Raw genomic sequence first — 19,111 nt, 5'->3', positions numbered from 1 at the left:
GGGGGAAGTTTCATAGCATCAGAGAACAACAGAAAACAAACTTCTCTTCACAATCATTTCCCTTCCCCACCGAAGGGAAGATTCAAAAATCCTCCAAAGATAGGAAAGACAGGAAGCATTACATAAATAACTATAGAAACACTACACAAACATTACCAAGCTGAAAAAATATCCCACAGACATTTAAAAATCTCTAAAAGGGCTCAGTTGTAATTTGATTTTTTTTACCTGTGATGAATAAGTGAAGAAAGAGAGCTGACAGCATTCCTGAGCGTGCAATCCCCTCTGAAAGTCATTCAAAACTACTCCTTTCCAATTTCTATGCTTGTATTAACAGAACAAATTAATCTTTTAATATGACACTTTTGCTTAGCTTAAAGCCATGCCATTAAACACCTAAATGAAGCTTAGTTTTAAAGTGAATTATCATAAAAAGTCTTCGATGAAGATTTGTTAGTATTAGTCCATACACTAACTCTATCAATTACATTGCATTGATCCAGATATAGTATTAAGTATCTAATGCAAAAGAAATTTTAAAACTATGCTTTAAAGGCGAGGAGAAATAGCTGTCATTAAGATGTCCTCTCCACACATATCTAAACATTTTATTTCAGTCACAGTGGAGTAGCTGTCTTTTTCATTATTTCTTTTAGTTATTTGATTTCATGCATCAGGGCAAGGGAGATTTCCTGTAGGAATTGTAGGATATTTTTATCTTCTAAATAGAGCACTTCATATCATCAGGAATAGTGCAAAGCACACCTGGACCTTGCAGACACCAGCTCTCAAGCACAGAGGACGGCATTCCTCTGAAGAATCAGCCCCTGGACTTTCACCATGATTCAGATCTCAGATTTCATATTGCAATAATCATCTCAGCATGAGAAGTCATACATCCCTGAAAACGCATCTTCTCCAGATTTAGTAAGATAAATCCTTTGCTCCTGTCACTCTACCCAAGTCCATGCTCTCCCCACTTCCACAGAAGTCTGCCAGGCTGGTCTGTGCAGTCTCCTAAGGCTGCACCTCTCCTTCTGAGCCCGACACCCCATGATTACTGCCAGCCTCCTTTTCTTCACTCTGCCCACCATAACTTCTCTCTGTACAACCCAGCCACAGCCCTCCTGCAGGATCATCTTGCACTCCTTCTACCACTACAGGGTACCTGTCTGGAATATAAGTTTCTCCACCATCCCCCTTGGAGATGAAATTACCCCTTCTCTTGAAAGCTGTCCTGTTTGCAACCGATTTTCTCTGCTAAAGGAGAAAGCTTTTGCCAAGGTTCCTCTTGTCCCAGTCAGTCCCTCTGTACTTCCCATCCACACAGCTGAACATATCTGCAATAAATGCTGGCCGATCTTCTTCCCTCACATCTTCCAAAAGATGGTCTCACTCCTCCTTAAAAGGTTTGACATCTGTTTATTCTGTGCTGCCGTGTACTGGATCACCCCAGATGAAACATCATCACCCGAGGCAGGGACATACTTAGCACAGCTCACCTACTGTACAGCTTCGTTTAAGTTCCTGCTGCTTGGAAATGGCATTTAAAGATACCTCTCTCCCATAGTCATGCTTACACAGACTTTGAGGTGCCACCCGGGCAAATCATCACAGATGAACCCTCCCTTCAAATACAGATGGTAAAAGGACTCGGAGAAATAGGTTGTTGAGGGGGCAGTAGGATGATTCGAGACATTTATCTTTATTGAGCTCTGTACTTAACATACTTAACAGGAAGATATTGAGAAAGTTCCATAATGAAATATTACCGCATATCTGATGAGCCTCAGGGACAGAGCAGCTGGGGCAAGCCAGAGTCAGTGCAAAGCCCTCTGAGGGCTTCGAAGGGAGGGAGGCCCACAGGACACCAAGTCCTGCTCCAACTCCGCACCTCACGTCCCCCATCAGCAGTCCGAAGCCGACCCCAGCACCCGCCACCTTCCCCCGGCCCTGAGGATACCCCTTCTTGCAGTGAGGCCTTTGCCTGCCTCCTTGGCACAGAGGGGCAGCAGGAGAAGACGCTGCCCACCTCACTGCTGGCCATCTTCACTGGGCTGCCAGCCCCACACAGGGCCCCCCAGCAACTAACAGCCGCTCTCCTTCCCTTCTTCTGCCACCCCCCCCAAGCGCAAACATCCCTCCTGCATCAGCAAGTCCCCTCTACCTCAACTGAGGAGCAACCTCAGCCTTGCTAGCAGCCCCCCTCCACCCCAAACCCCCAGCAGCAAGCACCTCCAACCCCCCTCAAAGCACAGCCCCAACCTCCCTCTGTGCAGCGAGCCCCCAAACCCAACCCACTTTGCACAGAGCACCCCAAACATGAGCATCTCATCCTCGCTACTACCACCTCACAGCATCCCCAAAATGCCCAACGAGCAGCCCTACCCAGGCGCATCCCCTCCCCCCAAAGCACCCCCCCCGCGAGCATCCCCTCCCCCAAAGCACCCCCCGCGAGCATCCCCTCCCCCCAAAGCACCCCCCGCGAGCATCCCCTCCCCCCAAAGCACCCCCCAGCGAGCATCTCCTCCCCCCAAAGCACCCCGCAACGAGCATCCCCTCCCCCCAAAGCACCCCCCGCGAGCATCCCCTCCCCCCAAAGCACCCCCCGCGAGCATCCCCTCCCCCAAAGCACCCCCCAGCGAGCATCCCCTCCCCCCAAAGCACCCCCCAGCGAGCATCTCCTCCCCCCAAAGCACCCCCCGCGAGCATCCCCTCCCCCAAAGCACCCCCCAGCGAGCATCTCCTCCCCCCAAAGCACCCCGCAACGAGCATCCCCTCCCCCAAAGCACCCCGCAACGAGCATCCCCTCCCCCAAAGCATCCCCCCGCGAGCATCCCCTCCCCCAAAGCACCCCTCAGCGAGCATCCCCTCCCCAAAAGCACCTCCCCGCGAGCATCCCCTCCCCCCAAAGCAACCTCCCCGCGAGCATCCCCTTCCCAAAAGCACCCCCCCCGCAAGCATACCCTCCCCAAAAGCACCCCCCAGCGAGCATCCCCTCCCCAAAAGCACCCCCCCGCGAGCATCCTCTCCCACCAAAGCACCCCCCCGCGAGCATCCCCTTCCCAAAAGCACCCCCCCCCGCGAGCATCCCCTTCCCAAAAGCACTCCCCAGCGAGCATCCCCTCCCTCAAACGCTTCCCCCAACAGGCTGCCCCTCCCCCCAAAATCCCTCACCGACAGGCCCCCTCCCAGCGGGCATCCCCCCATCCCTTCCCCCCCCCCGAGCTCTTCGTCCCCTCAGCAGCCCCCGCCCCTCCCCCACCTACCCCATGCGCATTTTGGAGCCAGACTGGCCGCCGCCGCCGCCGGGCAAAGGGGGCCGCGGCGGGAGGCGCCCCAGGTGCAGCTGCTTCTCCAGAGCCGACATGACGGCGGACGGCGCGCAAGGACACACGAGCAGCCCCCAGACCGGCCCCGCCGAGCGCCTCGGCCGCCGCCGCCAACCCCCGCTCCGGCCCGCCCGCCGGAAGCGTGTCCCCACCTCCCGGCGCCGCCGCCGCCGCGCGGCACTATGGGAAACGGAGTCCGCCGCCCGCCAGCACCGGAAGCGCCGTCCCGCGGCCTTCTGGGAAATGTAGTCCGCGCCCTCGTAGGGCCCGCCGTGGGGGCGCATTGCATGACGGGAGGTGTAGTCCCGCGGCCGGGCCGCGCCGGAAGTGGCCGCGGGCGGGGCGCGCGCTCCCGCCGAGGCGGCGGTTGCCGGGCAGCGGCGGGGCGCGATGAGGCAGAGGAGGCCGAAGGGGCTCGCCGCGAAGGCGGGGGGGTCCCGCCGGAGGAGAGGTGGGTCTGCGGCGCCCCGCGGGCTCCGCGGGCCGCGCGGGGCAGGTGACGGCGGCGGCCGCGGTCCCCCCCCTCCGCCGCCGCGGCCTGCTGCCGCCATTTGACGGTCGCTCGTTTCTCCCGTGCTGCCCCCGCAGGTGCCGGCGAGGCGGCCGCCTCCACGAGCCTGCCGCCGCTGGTGCAGGGCCCGCCGCGCTGCTTCCTCCGCTGCACCGTGGGCCCAGCGCTGTGGGCGCTGCCCGAGCCGCCCGCCGCCCTCCTCGTCCGCCTGAGGTGGTGGGGGGAGACCTCGGACGGGACCCTGCTGCAGCCGGAGCGGGCAGCGGCGAAGGCCTCGGCCCGCTACGCCGTCCGCTGCGGGCCGCGGCAGCTCGCTGCCTACCTCACAGGTGGGCCCCGCGCCTCGGTCAAGCCGCTCGGCTCCGCCACGCAGGAGCTGAGATCCCCGTGCTAAGTAACCGCGAGTTGGGCTTATATAGCTTTTTTTAAAAAAAAAAAAAAAAGATTGTGTTCCCACGCTGAAGGGCTTCGAGCGCTGCCTGCGGATCGCTGGAGGGTGTTAGTCGGGTTTGGGGCTCGGGTCTGTGGAGTACTGAAGCTTCCAGATCAGACGCCGAGCTGATGGCTTTTTGCAGCCTCGATATAGGAAACATTGTGCGTTTCGGTGTTCTGAGGTTGTGAAGGGTAAAAACATGCTCCTGTGATCTTACAACGCTGTTAACATACTTCCTTTACTGAAAGGTTTTTAACTGGTGGCCTAGCATCTAACATATTTCCATAAAACCAGTATTTGCTGTCACTGCTCATAAGTAGTATGTGACAGACTGAGTATCTGCTACTTATTTATCATAATTTGTTATCAGTATAACCCCCGAAGAAGGGGTGATTTCGTCATACAGCATTTTGTTAACTTTTTTTGCATGTTTCATTTTAGCTGAATAGTTTTAGTAATGTTTTTATTCATAACAAGCCTTCAAAGTATGTCGTGTCAGAAGTTAATTAATGAAACCAATTAACACAACTAAACTGTTCGTAATTTTTGCAGATATGGGTGTGCTTGTCCTAGAAGTAATGACCAGACTTGACCATCTCCCAATTGGCACAGTTCAAATTACTGGACTGTCCCAGCTCTCTCCCAGCCATCCAATCAGTGGATTTTTCACCATAGTTTCACCAACATCTGATAAACTAGGAGAGCTGCAGGTAGTCCATAAATCTTTGCTCTTTCTTAATTATCATATCTATTACTGCAACGCTTCAGGGTGTAGTCAGGTATCGGGGTCAAGTTGTGCTCTGCTGTTGTGGTTTATGCCCAAAAGATATTTAGGGACTAAAGGCAGGAAATGAAAAACAATTACTGACGGTATGGATTGTTTTGTTTAGAAGGATATGTGGCATTAGTAGTTCAGCTAGACTGAGAAAATTTGTAGACTCTACCATGAGGATGAGTTTTAACAGTGGATCTAAAAGTGGATACTCAGTTAGTTTTAAAGCTTTTCTCCAGAGTCCCATGGAGCTGAAATTTGTACAGGATTTTGAAATCTGGGGTAAAGAAGATGATGATCTGTTTTGCAGCCCTGGCTCTAGAAAATTTATGCTGATAGTTACCTGTAATTTGAGAACGTGGAATGTGAAATAAGTAGTTGCAAATATGTCAGAGTTTTAAAGTATTACATAACTATATCAGGACAAGAGGCAATGAGCAAAAATTGAACCACAGGAAATTCCACCTGAATATGAGAGGGAATTTGTTCACTGTGAGAGTGATGGAGCACTGGAACTGGCTGCCCAGAGAGGTTGTGGAGTCTCCTTCTCTGGAGATCTTCAAGGCCTGCCTGGATGCAACCCTGTCTAACATGCTCTAGGTGACCCTGCTTGAGCAGGGAGGTTGGCCTAGATGATCTCCGGAGGTCCCTTCCCACCCTACTGATTCTATGATTCTGTATGATACAAATACCATTTTTTTACAGAAGGCGACAACATGCAAAATTAAGGTGAGTATAGAGTATGTGTTGCACTTAATTAAGAAAGAACAATATACTATTTTCGCATTCTGTTTTTCAGGTCTCACTAGTTTTAGAACCCCTGTCTGAAATGTGTGACGCCCACAGCTTTATCCCAACTGCAGATGCAAGTTCAGATATTGCTCCTTCTGCCCAGGGAAGCAGCAAGCCCCAGCTTCTTGGTCCGTCACAGCAATCCAGGCAAGCAGGGGTGACTACTGCTAGCCAAGAGTCTCTGAACAATAGTAGAGCCACAACTCCCAGGTATCTTTCTTTTCCATATGATAAAATTTTGATTTGTTTTGCCATTCACACCTTTTTTTAAGCAATGGCAATGCCCTTGTGAGTTATGGAGTACTTGATTTCTTGACTCTGCTTGTTATATGAAGTTCAAAGCATTTGGTAATTAAGAGTTTAAAGGGACGGTTTCTTGTCTGAAATATGTTTGTGTCCTACATTGACTTAATTTAAACTGGGCTAGTTGATACAGGAGCTGCCACAATCTTTTGTTTACAACTGTCTGTCTGATGGTATGAGTGGAAGATGAGGAGTCAGTAAAATAATGTGTTGCATTTCTTTTGGGAGTGAATACTGAAGGGGAGCAGCTGCAATACTAGGGAAAATTTGAAGATGTTTGAATCCTGTTACTGATCCACTTCAGTTGTTACTGAAATAATGTTTCATTTTTTAATAGAGGAAAAGACCGTTTGTTCTTTCAAGAGAATTCTGAAAACATAAAGGATATTTATTCTGCTTCTCACCACCATCTGATTTTACCAGATGAGCATTTAAAAGCAAAACCTTCAGATCGGCAAGTGTCATTTCCCTCAAGCACTGATCCTGAAACACCCGCTAGAACAAACATGCGGGTGCTCTCTTTGCATAACCCGACTACAAAAGACCTGCTTTCAGGTTTGTAAACAGTTGGCATCATGCTTTAGATTTCACATTAAATAAATCTTGATAATATTTCAGCTGCCTGTCTAGAGATACAGCTGGCAAAAGACTAAAGACTTGAGGAAAAGTGATACTTTGCACCTTCTCACTTTGTTTGGAACAGAAAATGATAACAAAAATAAATATTGATATAGTCTTGTTGGAAGGTGGCTTAATCATTCAGATCAAGCAAAACATGCTGCACTAGCACTGTGCCTCTGGAGCCCCTCAAGGGATAAAGGAAAGGGAAGGTCAGCTTCACAAACTGCTTAATCATTGATGTATCTTCTGCGATGGCCATCAAAGGTGCCACTCATGTTTGAATAGGGCTTGGAAGGGTTTATATGGTGCCAGCATTTTCTGATGGAAAATGAATTCTTTTCCATCGCCTGCTAGGTAGCATCCCTTCCATGGCCTGGATTCAAGTAAGCACCAAAGCAGGGCAGGTTCCTCTATGTGCTATCTTTTGAGTTATTCATTATATTTACTGGGAAGACTTAAAATTAGACTACTGTTGTGGTGTCCTAAGGTGACAAACTAATCTTCCATGAAGTAGTCTTTCTGCTCCATCTTAATATTGCCCCTCTAGTGCCACACACTGTGTATAGAGTGCAGATAAGTTATTTGTACAAGTCTGAGTGGGAGGTTTCATAAGAGGATTGCTTTCACTCCCAGATGGACTGTCTGTTTTATGGCGTATAGCATGCTTAACCTCTGCTATGTTAAAACAGTAGAATGGAAGTTTCTTGATTGTAGCTGGCACATTTATTTTATGTGCACATGGCTTTTAGATGATATTGAATGCTTAGACTTACCCCTTGTGCTTATTTCTCAGCTCTTTTGGATCAAGGCAGTAAACTCCGTGATGCCATGGTTGTTTCTGCAATGAAGTCTACTCCCGACATGGAAATTGAACTGAATGAAATGCCTCCATCTATAAATACAGATGGTTTCAAAGCAAAAACAAAGTGAGTTTGGAAAGGGGAATGTGAACTTTCTCAAACCATAAACTTTGAGGCCTTTGATGTGTTTTAGGATTCTTATTTAAGTAGGAAATTAAATTCTACGTGTGAATACAAGCCTGCGTGTTGTAAATTGACTGAAATCATTATGTAGTATGCCTTGATTTAAGTCAATGACTTTAATTTTTTTTCTATACTATATTTGTATTTAGGGCATAGTTGATATCGTTAATATTTCCATATCAAATAACTATGTGTTGAATACAAATGTAGTGCAAGTGTAGATAAGGAATAAGGGTATGATAAGGTATATAATAAATTAGTGTTACTTGGTCACAGAGAACAGGTTTTCAAATAAATGCAAGTAATTAGTGAAATAAATTGAATATTTTTGCATATATTAATTTTCATGTCTCAGTGGCAAAATACCCATGAAAATTTAAATCTGTAAGTGTGTTCTCAGACGTAGCAGTTGTTTTCTTCTTCCTTATGGTCTTTATTGGCATATTGGAAAAAAAATAGATTTTTATGCCTTTTCAACTTGTAACTCAAACTTACTGTTTTGTACTAGACTGAATAAATGTTTTCACTTCAGTGAAACTGAAATTTAAAAGACAAGATTATTTTTACAGGAGAAACTTTAAATCCATATTCCTGTTATAATATGAATATTGAATTTTATTCCATTATAAAATGGCAAATAATGTCATTTCCTTCAGCAGTCAATTATATTGTCGCAAATACAATTTAAATAATTTCTGTGTGATTGCAGTAATGTTGATGTTATCTCTATCATCTTTTTAGTTTTTAAAAATATTTTTACATGAAAATACGTTTATTTAAAAAATTAGTGGAAATGGAAACAAGAAGTATATTTTCTCTGCACTGTGATATATTTTCTGCGTTGCCATTTACTGTCCAGATTGGCACTGGAGCAGAAGTCACTATCATGTGAAAGACATTTAATGGCCTATGTGAAATTTATTGGTGAGTCTCAGTGCATTTTTTGAGGTACAGATGTGCATATTTGCCTTCTGCATGATGATTTAATCAGAAAGATGATTAGGTTGACATAATTTATTGTGCCTCAGGGAGCTCATTGATTGTTTGGAAGACAGTTTCTGTGCTTTTGCCCAAGCTATTTCAATTTGTTTAAAGTAGATTTTAGACTCTTCAGGAAAAGTTAATAGGGCACCATTTGCAGACAGCGTGACTTTCACAAACTCTCTCCTTCCTAGTCTGACATAGCTCTGCTTAAACCGCAGGATTGGGCCATCCTAATGCTTGGCAAAGTATAAGATTTTGAATGAGAAATGTTAACTTGCAGCAGAACTGCACTGTTACAGGAAGGTTTTGTATACATGGTGGTCAAGCTACAGACTGCAGAAGGCTGTACTTGATCTTTGATTTTTGTGTGGTGTGTAAATTCTTGAAAATTTCAGAAATACTGATTATTTCTCCTTTTACTATGCTCTTTATTGCTGTCACTGTTATCCAGGAGCCCCAAAAGCCTGAAATCAGATTTTTTGTCCTCCTCTGAAGATCCCCATCTCTTCTCATCTGAAGTCTCAGGTCAGCAATTTGACCTGAACTCTGAAGAGAGAGCGGTACAGTTACTGTTGGGCAGGTGAGTGTAATACTGAGGGTTACTGCAAGCTGAGGATTACTGCAAAATTGTCTTTGTTTGCTCAGTTAGTGCTGAAGAATGTTTCTTGACCCCGTGTGTTCTCCAAGTTATTGGAAATGTAATAAGCAAATTGTATGAGCAAGTGGTGGGAGGAGGTGTTTTATGCCTCAGCTTGCACGTGGCTTTAATGCATTTCAAACTATGTAGCTGAAAGTCACCTGATATGAAAACAATGTTGGAAGGACTAATCACCACCTTTGATGAGACTTTCTGAGCTATCTAATAGCTGTATGTATTATATCCTCAAATGTAAAAAAGTGCATAAAACAAATAGGATGTTTTCCTGAAAAACTTGCAGTCTTTAAGTTAAAATTGGAGAGAACTGATAATATTTTTTCATCTTCCTCCAAATACAAAAATGTAATTTTTCTCTCTTTTTGTGAAGAGTAGCAAGAATGTAAGTGATGTTTATATTGCCTCTATCTAAATCAGGGGTATGAAATCTACCACTTCTGTGTCAGACATGGCTATTTCAACTCATGTCCTGTCTCCCATACTTACTTTTTCCCTATGTTTTATTATTGGATAACACTAAAATGTTTGCAGGTCACAGAATGATTTTGAACTCACAGCACACAGAAAGCCTTTAAATCAAAAAAACACATCTCACTCCAAACTTATTTTAAAGATACTTGTATGTACTCAGACATAGCATGTTTTTTTTTCTTTTTTTTTTTTTTTTTAAGTAAAATATCCTTAAATATTACTGACAGCTTAAAAAAATTCCAAAACTCAATCAGGTTACTAGTGAGTAGATGTCATAGATAGATACTAATAGATTTATTTATTTATTTATTTATTTACTGCGAGGCAGATCAAGCACTGAAACAGGTTGCCTAGAGATTTTGTAGAACGTCTATCTTTGGAGATACTCAAAACCCAGCTTTACATGATCCTGAGCAACCTGCTCCAGCTGACCCTCTTTGAGCAGGGGAGTTGGACTCGATGATTTTCAGAGGTCCTTTCCAGTCTCAAATATTGTGTGTTTCAATGTGTATGTGTTTACACACTATTTTTTCTAGCAGGGGTACAGAGATACCCACACAGAGTTTATTAGCTTGGGAGCAGTGCTGTGTGAGCATGGTTTGGCTATATGAAGAGACAGCATAGCACAAATTCAGCATAGAGTAAACACTGTTGTCAGAATTTACATGAAATCATCTGCAGAACTCATGGCACTGTTATGTTTTGTTCTCTTGTGTCCACAGTGTGGATTTATCTCCTGTGCATTTCTGGGATAGAACAAGTTCCCTTCTGGATTCTCTGTCTGTTGGGAGTGAGGTGTATGACAGTGAACTCAACGATCCCCATTATGACCAGAGTCTACTGGAGAATCTCTTTTACACAGGTCCTGTAAGTGGCAATCAAAAGGAAGATGCTTGATAAACAGTCGCTGAAGTGAAGGAAAATCAGAAAAGCACACATCAAGAAAAAAAACCGCTAAAAAACTCAGTATTAATAAAGCTTCAAAAGCATCAAGTATCATATAGACACTTGAGAACATTGCTTACAAACAAATACCATTAAAAAAATAATACCAGACTTCACAGACTGTAAAGTTAGGCATTAAGTTTGGAAATTGCTAGGATTTGGCTCTTCATGAAGGTTGAAAAATTTCGATGCAGTCTTGAATTATACAATCCACAAGTTTATTTTCTTTTTCTGATTTATCATGACCATTATGTATCTTTCTTGACAGTGATATTGTTATCTTCATATTTTATGTGCATTATTTCTGTTTCAGAAATCTGATTCCAGTTTAAGTGATTTCCTCAGTGATGATAATGATAACTCATCCAAAAAAGTAACCAAGGCAAAAACTCTCAAGAAAGATGATTCTATGAACTTTCAGGGTCCACAAAAGGAATCTAGTGCCTGTGATCAGGAGGTGAAGGAGACAGAAATTAAACTCAGGTAAATGGTTACATTAGTGACTTATTTTGCAGCATCTTGCTCGTTGTAAGTTACTGTTAGTAAGAATTACACTGTATTAGCATACTGTGTCATTATCATGCAGTCTACTGAATAACTGTTTTGGTGAGGGATTTTCATAGCATCTCATAGCATAGCAGCAGAAATTGCTGCGTGCTGTTGAAGAAACAATTTTAAGGAGGTGTAATCTAGTTAAAAATCATGACTTTCCCCAAAATAGAATAAACTTAATAATAACACTTTCAAGCAATAAAAAATACCATATATTCTGGGACTAAAATTATTGTTTTCTTTAGCGTTTTGCCTTTCCTCTAACTTGAGTGAGGAATAAAGTTCACCTTGGTCTTGTTTGTAGTTAGATATGTTTCCAGCTTTTCCTATAATTATAATAAGACTATGCATGCCACAAGAGAGCAAATGCTTGTATAACTTAAATACAAAACATAAGCGTGAAAGCCCTTCTGTTGATTGATGATCTAGCTTGTTTTACAAAAGCTAACTTGGGTATCAGATTTGAAATGATGGTTCTTTTAATGCCAAATGTATTTTGAAAGTCTGCAAAGAGAGCATATGGTCACAGCATTTTGTTTAAAGCCTCCAGGTATTTTACTTAATTTACAGAATGAAACCGGTAACATTAGACTTCCCTTTTCTCTCATTTGCATTCTTACGATTCCCTGTATAAAGGATTCTGGATTCTGACAAGCAGCCAGGGAGAATTAGAATAAGCAGTAATTTTTACATTGTCTGTTCTATGCACTTGTAACTATTTCTCTCAAAAATCCAGTTACCAAGCTTTACTGGTACCATACCGGTAAGTATTTTGATTTGACTTCTTTTTTTTCTGATTTGGTTCCAAACAATTATTGGTGAAGCTTTTCTTACAAATACTGCTATTTTTATATTCAGGAGAAGTTCATTTCTCCAGAGGTAGCAACAGAGAAGTGTTTACCCATTAAGTCTTAAAAATAAAACACAAGTGAGATTTTAAATTATGTCAAAAATCCTGTTGCTCTTCCTCTGCAGCAGTAGCTCTTACTCACAGCTATAACTGTATGTTATCCTGCTTTTTGTGTCTGACATTAAATGAAGGTTTTATTTTTGAGGACTTAGTCTGCATATGCTTTTTTCAAAATCCAGTAACACTGTTTCTTTGGTCATACGGGATATTACATATTGTATGATTTCCGTTACAGAGATCACCGCGTTTGTTGTAAAAGGATACACAGAGAAGGTGCATTTTAATGAACCATGAGCAGTTTTTAACATACTGCCAAGCTACAATCTTCCCTTCGGTTGGTACCTTTAAGAAAGTTTGTGTACACCTGATTCTCGGTTTTACCTTTTCAGCTGCTCTGCTACTAGACAACTTGCGCCTTCGGAAGCTTGTCTCACATCCCTGAGTGTAGATAGGCTGGCACTGCTGGGGCGAATACACTTAGCCAGGGTCATTATTGAAAGCCTGAAAATCCCTCCAGAGAGCACACAGATTACACCAGGAAAGAAAAGCGTAGTTGGGAAGCCTCCAAGACCTGCATCAGTTAAAAAGTGGTAAGGAGGACTGTTTCTCACCAACCTGTTACCCTTCCTTGAGCTAGGCTTCTCTGAGTCTTCTTGTGTAGTAACTTTATAAACTATGGATATGAAGCTTGTTTGCTGTGTTTGGGTTTATTATCAGCATTTGATTTTTTGATGGCTTGTAATCATCGATTCACTTTTTTTATTCATAGTACCTTCTTTGTTGAGTACCACTTTCCTGTGGGAGCCTCCAAGGATGAAAAAGGACAGGTCTCCCTAACAACAGAAGTAATTCGAATAGCTTCAAGTAAAATTACAGGCGATGGTAAGAGCATTGTTTTTCTCCCTTGTATTTAGCACTGTTGACTCCTTCATCTCTTAGCAATTATTTAGTGGCATTTGCTTATGTGTTTTCTCTGCTGTGTGGAAAAAATACAGTCATTTAGTAGTGGCACCTCTACCAAGAGAGAGTTGGTATACTGCAGGTGGTGGAGTGCTCCTCTTAAGGAGGGGGTAACCAAGTCATTTATCTTTTTTTTTTCTTTTCTTTTCTCCCAAGAAGTAGTCACATTGGGATTTTCACTCTGCTTTTCCTAGGGGCATAATAGAAGGTCAATAAATCCACTCTTTTGTCTCAAAGTAAAAACAACATCCTTTTTGCAGTAGTACTCGAAATAAATATCAGAGATTTATATATCAAATAAATGCCTGTTTTTTTCCAGATGCTGGAATACATCATATCAACATCTTCAAGAGCCCAGAGAGTATGCTAGATTTAGGAAATCGTGACAAGTTATGTGCTTAAATTAGTAGACATTCCATCCCTTTAGTGAGAGGCATCAGTATTCCTATCCCTGAGAACACTTCAGGTTACCTTTCTGTCCTTGATGAGCAGAGAACACTGCATGAGCAAGATTCTCTATGCTCATTTTCCCCAGAAACTGGAATTCAGAAAGCCAACTTTCAAATGACTCACTCATATGATTATTCATTGGCTTTGTTTTTTTCTGGGTGATACTTAAGATATCTGGGTGTAATTCTCAGTTCTCTTGTACATTCTCCACTTGTGTCCAGACAAAACATGTAATTCTTCTGAACCTTGGCTGTTTGCAACACAAGGACAATACTGTCACCTGCGTTTTGTTGTCTTCAGTTAATTTGTTTGACTCTTTAGAACCTAGAGTAAGAGATAGGACTAAAAATAGTCTGAAGAAGCCATCTAGTCAGTCCATTCTGTCAGTATCTTTCCTGAGACGTTTATCTAGTCAGTTCTGGAAGATGCCCAATGATAGAGATTCCATAGCCTCCCCAGACAAGCTGTGAAAGCGCTGCCCTGTTCTGCCCTGCCCTGAATTTTTGTCGTCATAAGAATACTTATTTCATCCATTGTGGACAAGGAAAATGCACTTCTTTGAGACTGTTATTGTACTACTTGTTCTCTTTGCTAGAGTAAACACCAATCCACTCAGTCTTTGTGGATGTTTTCCTCTTGGACCTGTGATTATTCTTGCTGCTCTGCTTCTGGCTCCAGATGTCTTGAAATGTATCAGCCATGATGAGATCAAGTTCTCCCACTGAAGAAGGGGCTATCTCTTACTGTATGCTAGAATGACACAGACTTCATATCAACTTGCAGCCTTTAGATGCTGCCGTAATATTAATGTTGTCATGCTGCCCCCATGCTATTTTCTGGCCTTGAAAAATGAAGAATGATTTAGTTTGTATTTGATGCTAATAAGTAACACAAAATTAGATGATTGTGTGAATAACAGAAGAGTGATTATTTCCATAGAAAAGTTTATTAATACTCAATTAATGGTGAACATTTGGTGATTCTGCAAAAAAATGTAAGCTGCCTACAGATTTGCAACATCTTCTATAGGTTGAAACCTCAAGAGAATTCTCATTGAGGGCTCCAGCAACTGGCAGTTCCCCTTCAGCTTCTACCCTTGCTTGATCCCTGATTCTGGCAGATATGCAAATGCCTTCTGTGTATTTGTCCACACTCCTGTGTTTGTACTCACCCTGCGTGTTTTCCACATAGACTGAAGATTTCTCTGTACCAGGTCAAGCTCAAAAGACAGGTTAGCTCTGAACGCAGATAAGAACTCATACGTCTCTGTCTTTCTTGCAGTGGTAAAATTTCAACAGCGGTTTGTGTTCCCCATTCATTTTGGTGGAGTGATGATAGAGCACTGGTGGAGCTCTAACCTTGCTTTTAAAATCTACATGAGAAAAAGCACACAGAAAAAGGTACTTACTGCAAGTTATTTAGAATTGTGTATTAAAAGGCAAAGAAAGACTTTGCATTTGGATTTCCTCCAAATATTTATGCATAAAGTAGTAGCTTTTCTAAGTTATTTGCAGTGCTTCGTTGCATTTGCTGCAGTCTCAGCCATCAGAAGCAAAATAGACAAACTGATGTGGTTTGAATGAGCTGCTTTTAATCATCCTTTGCCAGATATTGTAAAAGGGAATGATATTATGTGCAGATTCTGTAAGCTGAACTAACCTATGTTCAATCTTTCTACCCAACTAAATGATTTTTCTGAGTTCAAGGCTGAAAGACCAAAAATACTCTTTCCCTCATCTTTAAAACTGAGTTCTTGATGTTTAAGGATATTGATAACAAGTATTAATCTTCAGTCAGAACACAGCTTGTTAAGCAATATTAAATGAGTTAATGTTGGTACAGTTGATATCATTACTCTGACTAGGGTAAGAGGAATAATGTGAGGTGTGAGAAACTGGCTTAAATTAGGCATTTGAGGAAAAAAAATCTTTTGGGTAAATAGATGCCAGTAACCATATTTGCATAATCATCTGTTTATGATGAAGTTAGTAATAAATGTTAATTCAGCTTATATTTTGTTTTAATCAACACCAAAGATATGTACTCATCTGTCCTAATAGGAGCTCTTCTTTTAATGGATGAATAATTTACATCTTTAAGTTTGGAAATCTTAGGTAATAGGATTTGGGATGTTCACTTTTGCATTGATTTGGAACTACTGTAGGTCCTGGAGGAGTTTCCCTTAGTGTCATCCTACTGATACTTGGAATTGGAACTAAGGGAAACTTTAATCCCTTTTGGTATAACTCATGAAATGAATGGGATGGGTGGGTGATTTACCATGGCTTCCTCATGCTTTTAGAAGGCTTTCATTTCACAGTATGCTTTTAGCTGGCTAAACTTGTCAAAAACTTGCAGAATGAATTCTTTCTTTGTCTTCAGCCAGTGGCCATTGGCTCAGCAGTCCTTCAGTTATGTAAGGTTATTCAGTCTGAGCAGCTCACTGTCAGCTGTGAAATACCTGTGGAAGAAGAAGGAAATCAGACCCAAGTTGGACCACTTAAGGTATGTGTTTTGCCACAGTGGGTTTTAGTTGAACCACTTCTTGTTACTGGTTTTGACTGGGTATTTTTTTTCCTCCTCCTCTCTCTTTTTTTTTTCTTTATTGTAATTTACCAGATCTCAAATATGAAGGTTTGTAGACCCAGTACAAGAAAATACTAACTGTTTTTTTTTTGTTTGTTTCTTAAGGTTTTGGATAAATATTTCAAACTTTCTCCAAGTCCAAGGGTTTTGCTATGTGGAATTCCCTTGGCTGCAGGGTGAAACCAGGGTTAATAAGCTATGACTTTGCTACAAAAGGCACTCTGCAGGCAGATTTTGAGTGGCACATATTCAGGGCTAAGAGCTTTGGCATGTGAGAATGGGGAGGCAGCAGCTCCTGGTTCATTAGCTCCACGCATGGTATGAGCTGAGGGTCTCTCCTGACACAGAGGTTTGATGCTTCGTGCCATTGCTAGTGCCTTATCTCTTTAGGAGTTACCTTCTCCAGCTAGACTTTCTACCAGCACATTCAACCGCTGTGAAGGAACCGCTGTCCTGCACAGCACACTTGAGAGGTTTATCAGTTCTGAGTATTCCTTTAACCCTTGTTCTGGTGTTTCTTTTGGTGCTTTCACCCACACATTTTCATTCATACTTTATTTATACCAATCTTAATGTTTCTGTTACAAATCTTACCAACATGAACAGGCAATTCCGATGTAGGACAGAGTGTAAAAAGCACAGAAAAATGGAGACAAATGCAGTGGAATATGCAGGCTATTGCAGAGAAAACAAAAGGAGCCCACAGAAGGACAAGGATGTTTAGGGACAGTTGAAATCAGCAGGGAACATAAACGTGAAAGAGCAATGAGAAAGAGGTTAATCAGAGTGAAACACTTCTTTTTTTTTGTAATTTTTCTGAAGCAGCAATTGCTACAGCAGGGTGAAGATGACAGTTGTGATACTTTGTCACAATACTTTTCACCTCAGCTAAGTGGTAGTCAGCATCTTTTTCATTCCGCTTGGTGATTGATTTTAAATTTCTCTCTTATTCAGCTGTAATTGTATGTGTGTGTATTTGAGTTATTGCTTTATTTGATAAAACTGCATGTAGTTTATTTTGGAGTCAAGGTTGTAGCTTATGACCAGCGTGTATCGAATAGTAAGCATTCTGGGTGGTGATCTACAACAGTTCTTGAACAAAGTATGCAATGCGTTTTCCTGAGGTTTTTGTTGTAGTCTCTTGTCTTTTTTGGGACGTCTCTTCCGATCAGCTCACTTTGCCTTGTATCATGCAGGTGTCGTTAGAGCTTGCGGCTGACAATAAAGACTTCACCTGCACCGCGGCTAGGTCAGCCATGGCTGTGCAGCGAGTCCCAGCTCATGCCGTAAGAAGTCCCCGGCTGGAGTTCCAGGAGCCCGACAGGAGTAAAGTAAACGCAGAAAGCCCTCGCAGTCTGCAACTTAGCAGTCATGGAAACTCACAGAAGACAGGAGCGGCCAGCACGAAGATTCTGCAGTTACCCCAGGCCGTGTCAGCCTCTGTGTCCCGTAATCTGATGGCACAAATAACGGCATGTGAAGAGGACGGGCTGTTACTGCATGTGCTGTTGATGGTGCCTGCTGGAAAAGGTTTTGTCACTGGAGAATATGGTTATCACGGTTCGTGTAATGTGTATCTAAACTGCAAGCTACTTAGCACAGAGGAGGCAACGAGATCTGCTGTTATATGGGGCACAACGCAACCTGCCTTTAACTTTTCTCAGGCAAGTCACACCTCTTCCTGGATACATTGCTTGAAATGTACCATTTCACACTGACAAATGTGTTTCAGAGATAATTACTTTTATATATGTACGAACTGTTTGGCTCTGACCGGTATGTTGCAAGTATTTTTGGTATTGTTCTGGCTGCATTGCAGGGTTTGAAGTGCAAATGAGCAGTTCCTTGAATCATCCAAATAGTAAATGAGACTTACAAAGTACGAGCGGAAATAGTCAGGAAAGCCTAGGTTAAAACTGAAAAAGAAGCTGACTTCTCCTTTCTTCCTTTATAGAAAGAAACTATATTTTTGATGGCATCCTAATATGTAAATTTAGGTTTTGTTTTGTTCCATTGGTGGTTGTTCTTAACAGATTGGTTAGTGCAGAAGTTTGGGTTTTCATCCTGGTATGGGCCAAAGCTTTCCCCAGCAAACAGCAGAAGTTCAGATTTATGCTGTATTGCAGAGATGACTGTCTTTCACAGCTGTGTTTTTTTCTTTTAAAAATATTATTTTATACTTGTTTTTCTGGCTGTTATTCTTTGAAAGTGTCAGGGTGCTCAAATGTGTTTTTATTTTTCACAGTAATTAGTGATTTGAGTTGCCAGACTTTTTAGTCTGAAAAATCTGAAAGTGTGGAATGTGAAAACATAGCAAAAGGCATATGAAACAGTTGTCTGAAGTGATTTATCTGTTTAGTAAATAATCGTTTAAAGTTAAAAAAAAAAAAAACGATTTTTAAGATATGTTTTAACATAAGATCGTTTGTTATCTGAATCACATTTATTTTTTTTGGCTTGCTCTTTTCCAAGCCTACCAGCTTTCTGAAACATGTTAGGCAAGTACACATTTAATTTTTAATTTCCATTTTTAAAGAACACAATTCTGTACACTATAGTGTTATCTAGTGTTACCAGAATGCCCTGTACTTAGCAAATAACTCCCCGTGGTTTCTATATACTAATTCAGGATTAAACTCCATCAGGTGATGCCTTTTTCATTGACTTCCAAACATTTGGAGCGACTGAAGAACAACTTCATGATTATTGAGGCATGGAACAAGATGGGAAACCCTGGCTGCGACAAACTGCTAGGATTAGTGAAGCTTCCTCTGCATCAGTTTTACATATCATTCAAGTAAACATCTTTGCTCTGCATTTTCTTGGCTTGGGTTATATCCTAACTAACGCT

The 19,111-nt window shown here is 42.4% G+C and overlaps 2 protein-coding genes across 8 annotated transcripts in view; one reads left to right on the top strand and one right to left on the bottom strand.

Annotated features, from left to right (window-relative positions):
* The window catches only part of PPME1 (protein phosphatase methylesterase 1), a 34,805-nt gene extending 31,331 nt beyond the window's left edge, over positions 1-3,474 (bottom strand). For all 4 annotated transcript variants that reach the window (XR_009957343.1, XR_009957341.1, XR_009957342.1 and 1 more), the window contains exon 1: positions 3,270-3,474. Coding sequence is in view for 1 of the 4 variants with exons in the window: in XM_062567484.1 (XP_062423468.1) it covers positions 3,270-3,370 (101 nt within the window). In the remaining 3 variants the exon portion in view is untranslated. The remainder of the gene's footprint in view (positions 1-3,269) is intronic.
* Positions 3,475-3,677: 203 nt separating this feature from the next.
* The window catches only part of C2CD3 (C2 domain containing 3 centriole elongation regulator), a 50,653-nt gene continuing 35,219 nt past the window's right edge, over positions 3,678-19,111 (top strand). For all 4 annotated transcript variants that reach the window (XR_009957340.1, XM_062567478.1, XM_062567477.1 and 1 more), the window contains exons 1-15: positions 3,678-3,783; positions 3,921-4,172; positions 4,829-4,986; positions 5,848-6,050; positions 6,481-6,698; positions 7,558-7,690; positions 9,183-9,311; positions 10,580-10,724; positions 11,116-11,285; positions 12,654-12,854; positions 13,034-13,146; positions 14,956-15,074; positions 16,057-16,179; positions 17,457-17,924; positions 18,906-19,057. Coding sequence is in view for 3 of the 4 variants with exons in the window: in XM_062567478.1 (XP_062423462.1) it covers positions 3,723-3,783; positions 3,921-4,172; positions 4,829-4,986; positions 5,848-6,050; positions 6,481-6,698; positions 7,558-7,690; positions 9,183-9,311; positions 10,580-10,724; positions 11,116-11,285; positions 12,654-12,854; positions 13,034-13,146; positions 14,956-15,074; positions 16,057-16,179; positions 17,457-17,924; positions 18,906-19,057 (2,645 nt within the window). In the remaining variant the exon portion in view is untranslated. The remainder of the gene's footprint in view (positions 3,784-3,920; positions 4,173-4,828; positions 4,987-5,847; positions 6,051-6,480; positions 6,699-7,557; positions 7,691-9,182; positions 9,312-10,579; positions 10,725-11,115; positions 11,286-12,653; positions 12,855-13,033; positions 13,147-14,955; positions 15,075-16,056; positions 16,180-17,456; positions 17,925-18,905; positions 19,058-19,111) is intronic.

The sequence above is a fragment of the Rhea pennata genome, chromosome 1, assembly GCF_028389875.1.
Source record: "Rhea pennata isolate bPtePen1 chromosome 1, bPtePen1.pri, whole genome shotgun sequence".
In the NCBI taxonomy this organism is placed as follows: Eukaryota; Metazoa; Chordata; class Aves; order Rheiformes; family Rheidae; genus Rhea; species Rhea pennata.
Note: the sequence above shows the minus strand (reverse complement) of the source record. Positions and strands in the feature narration are given on the sequence as shown.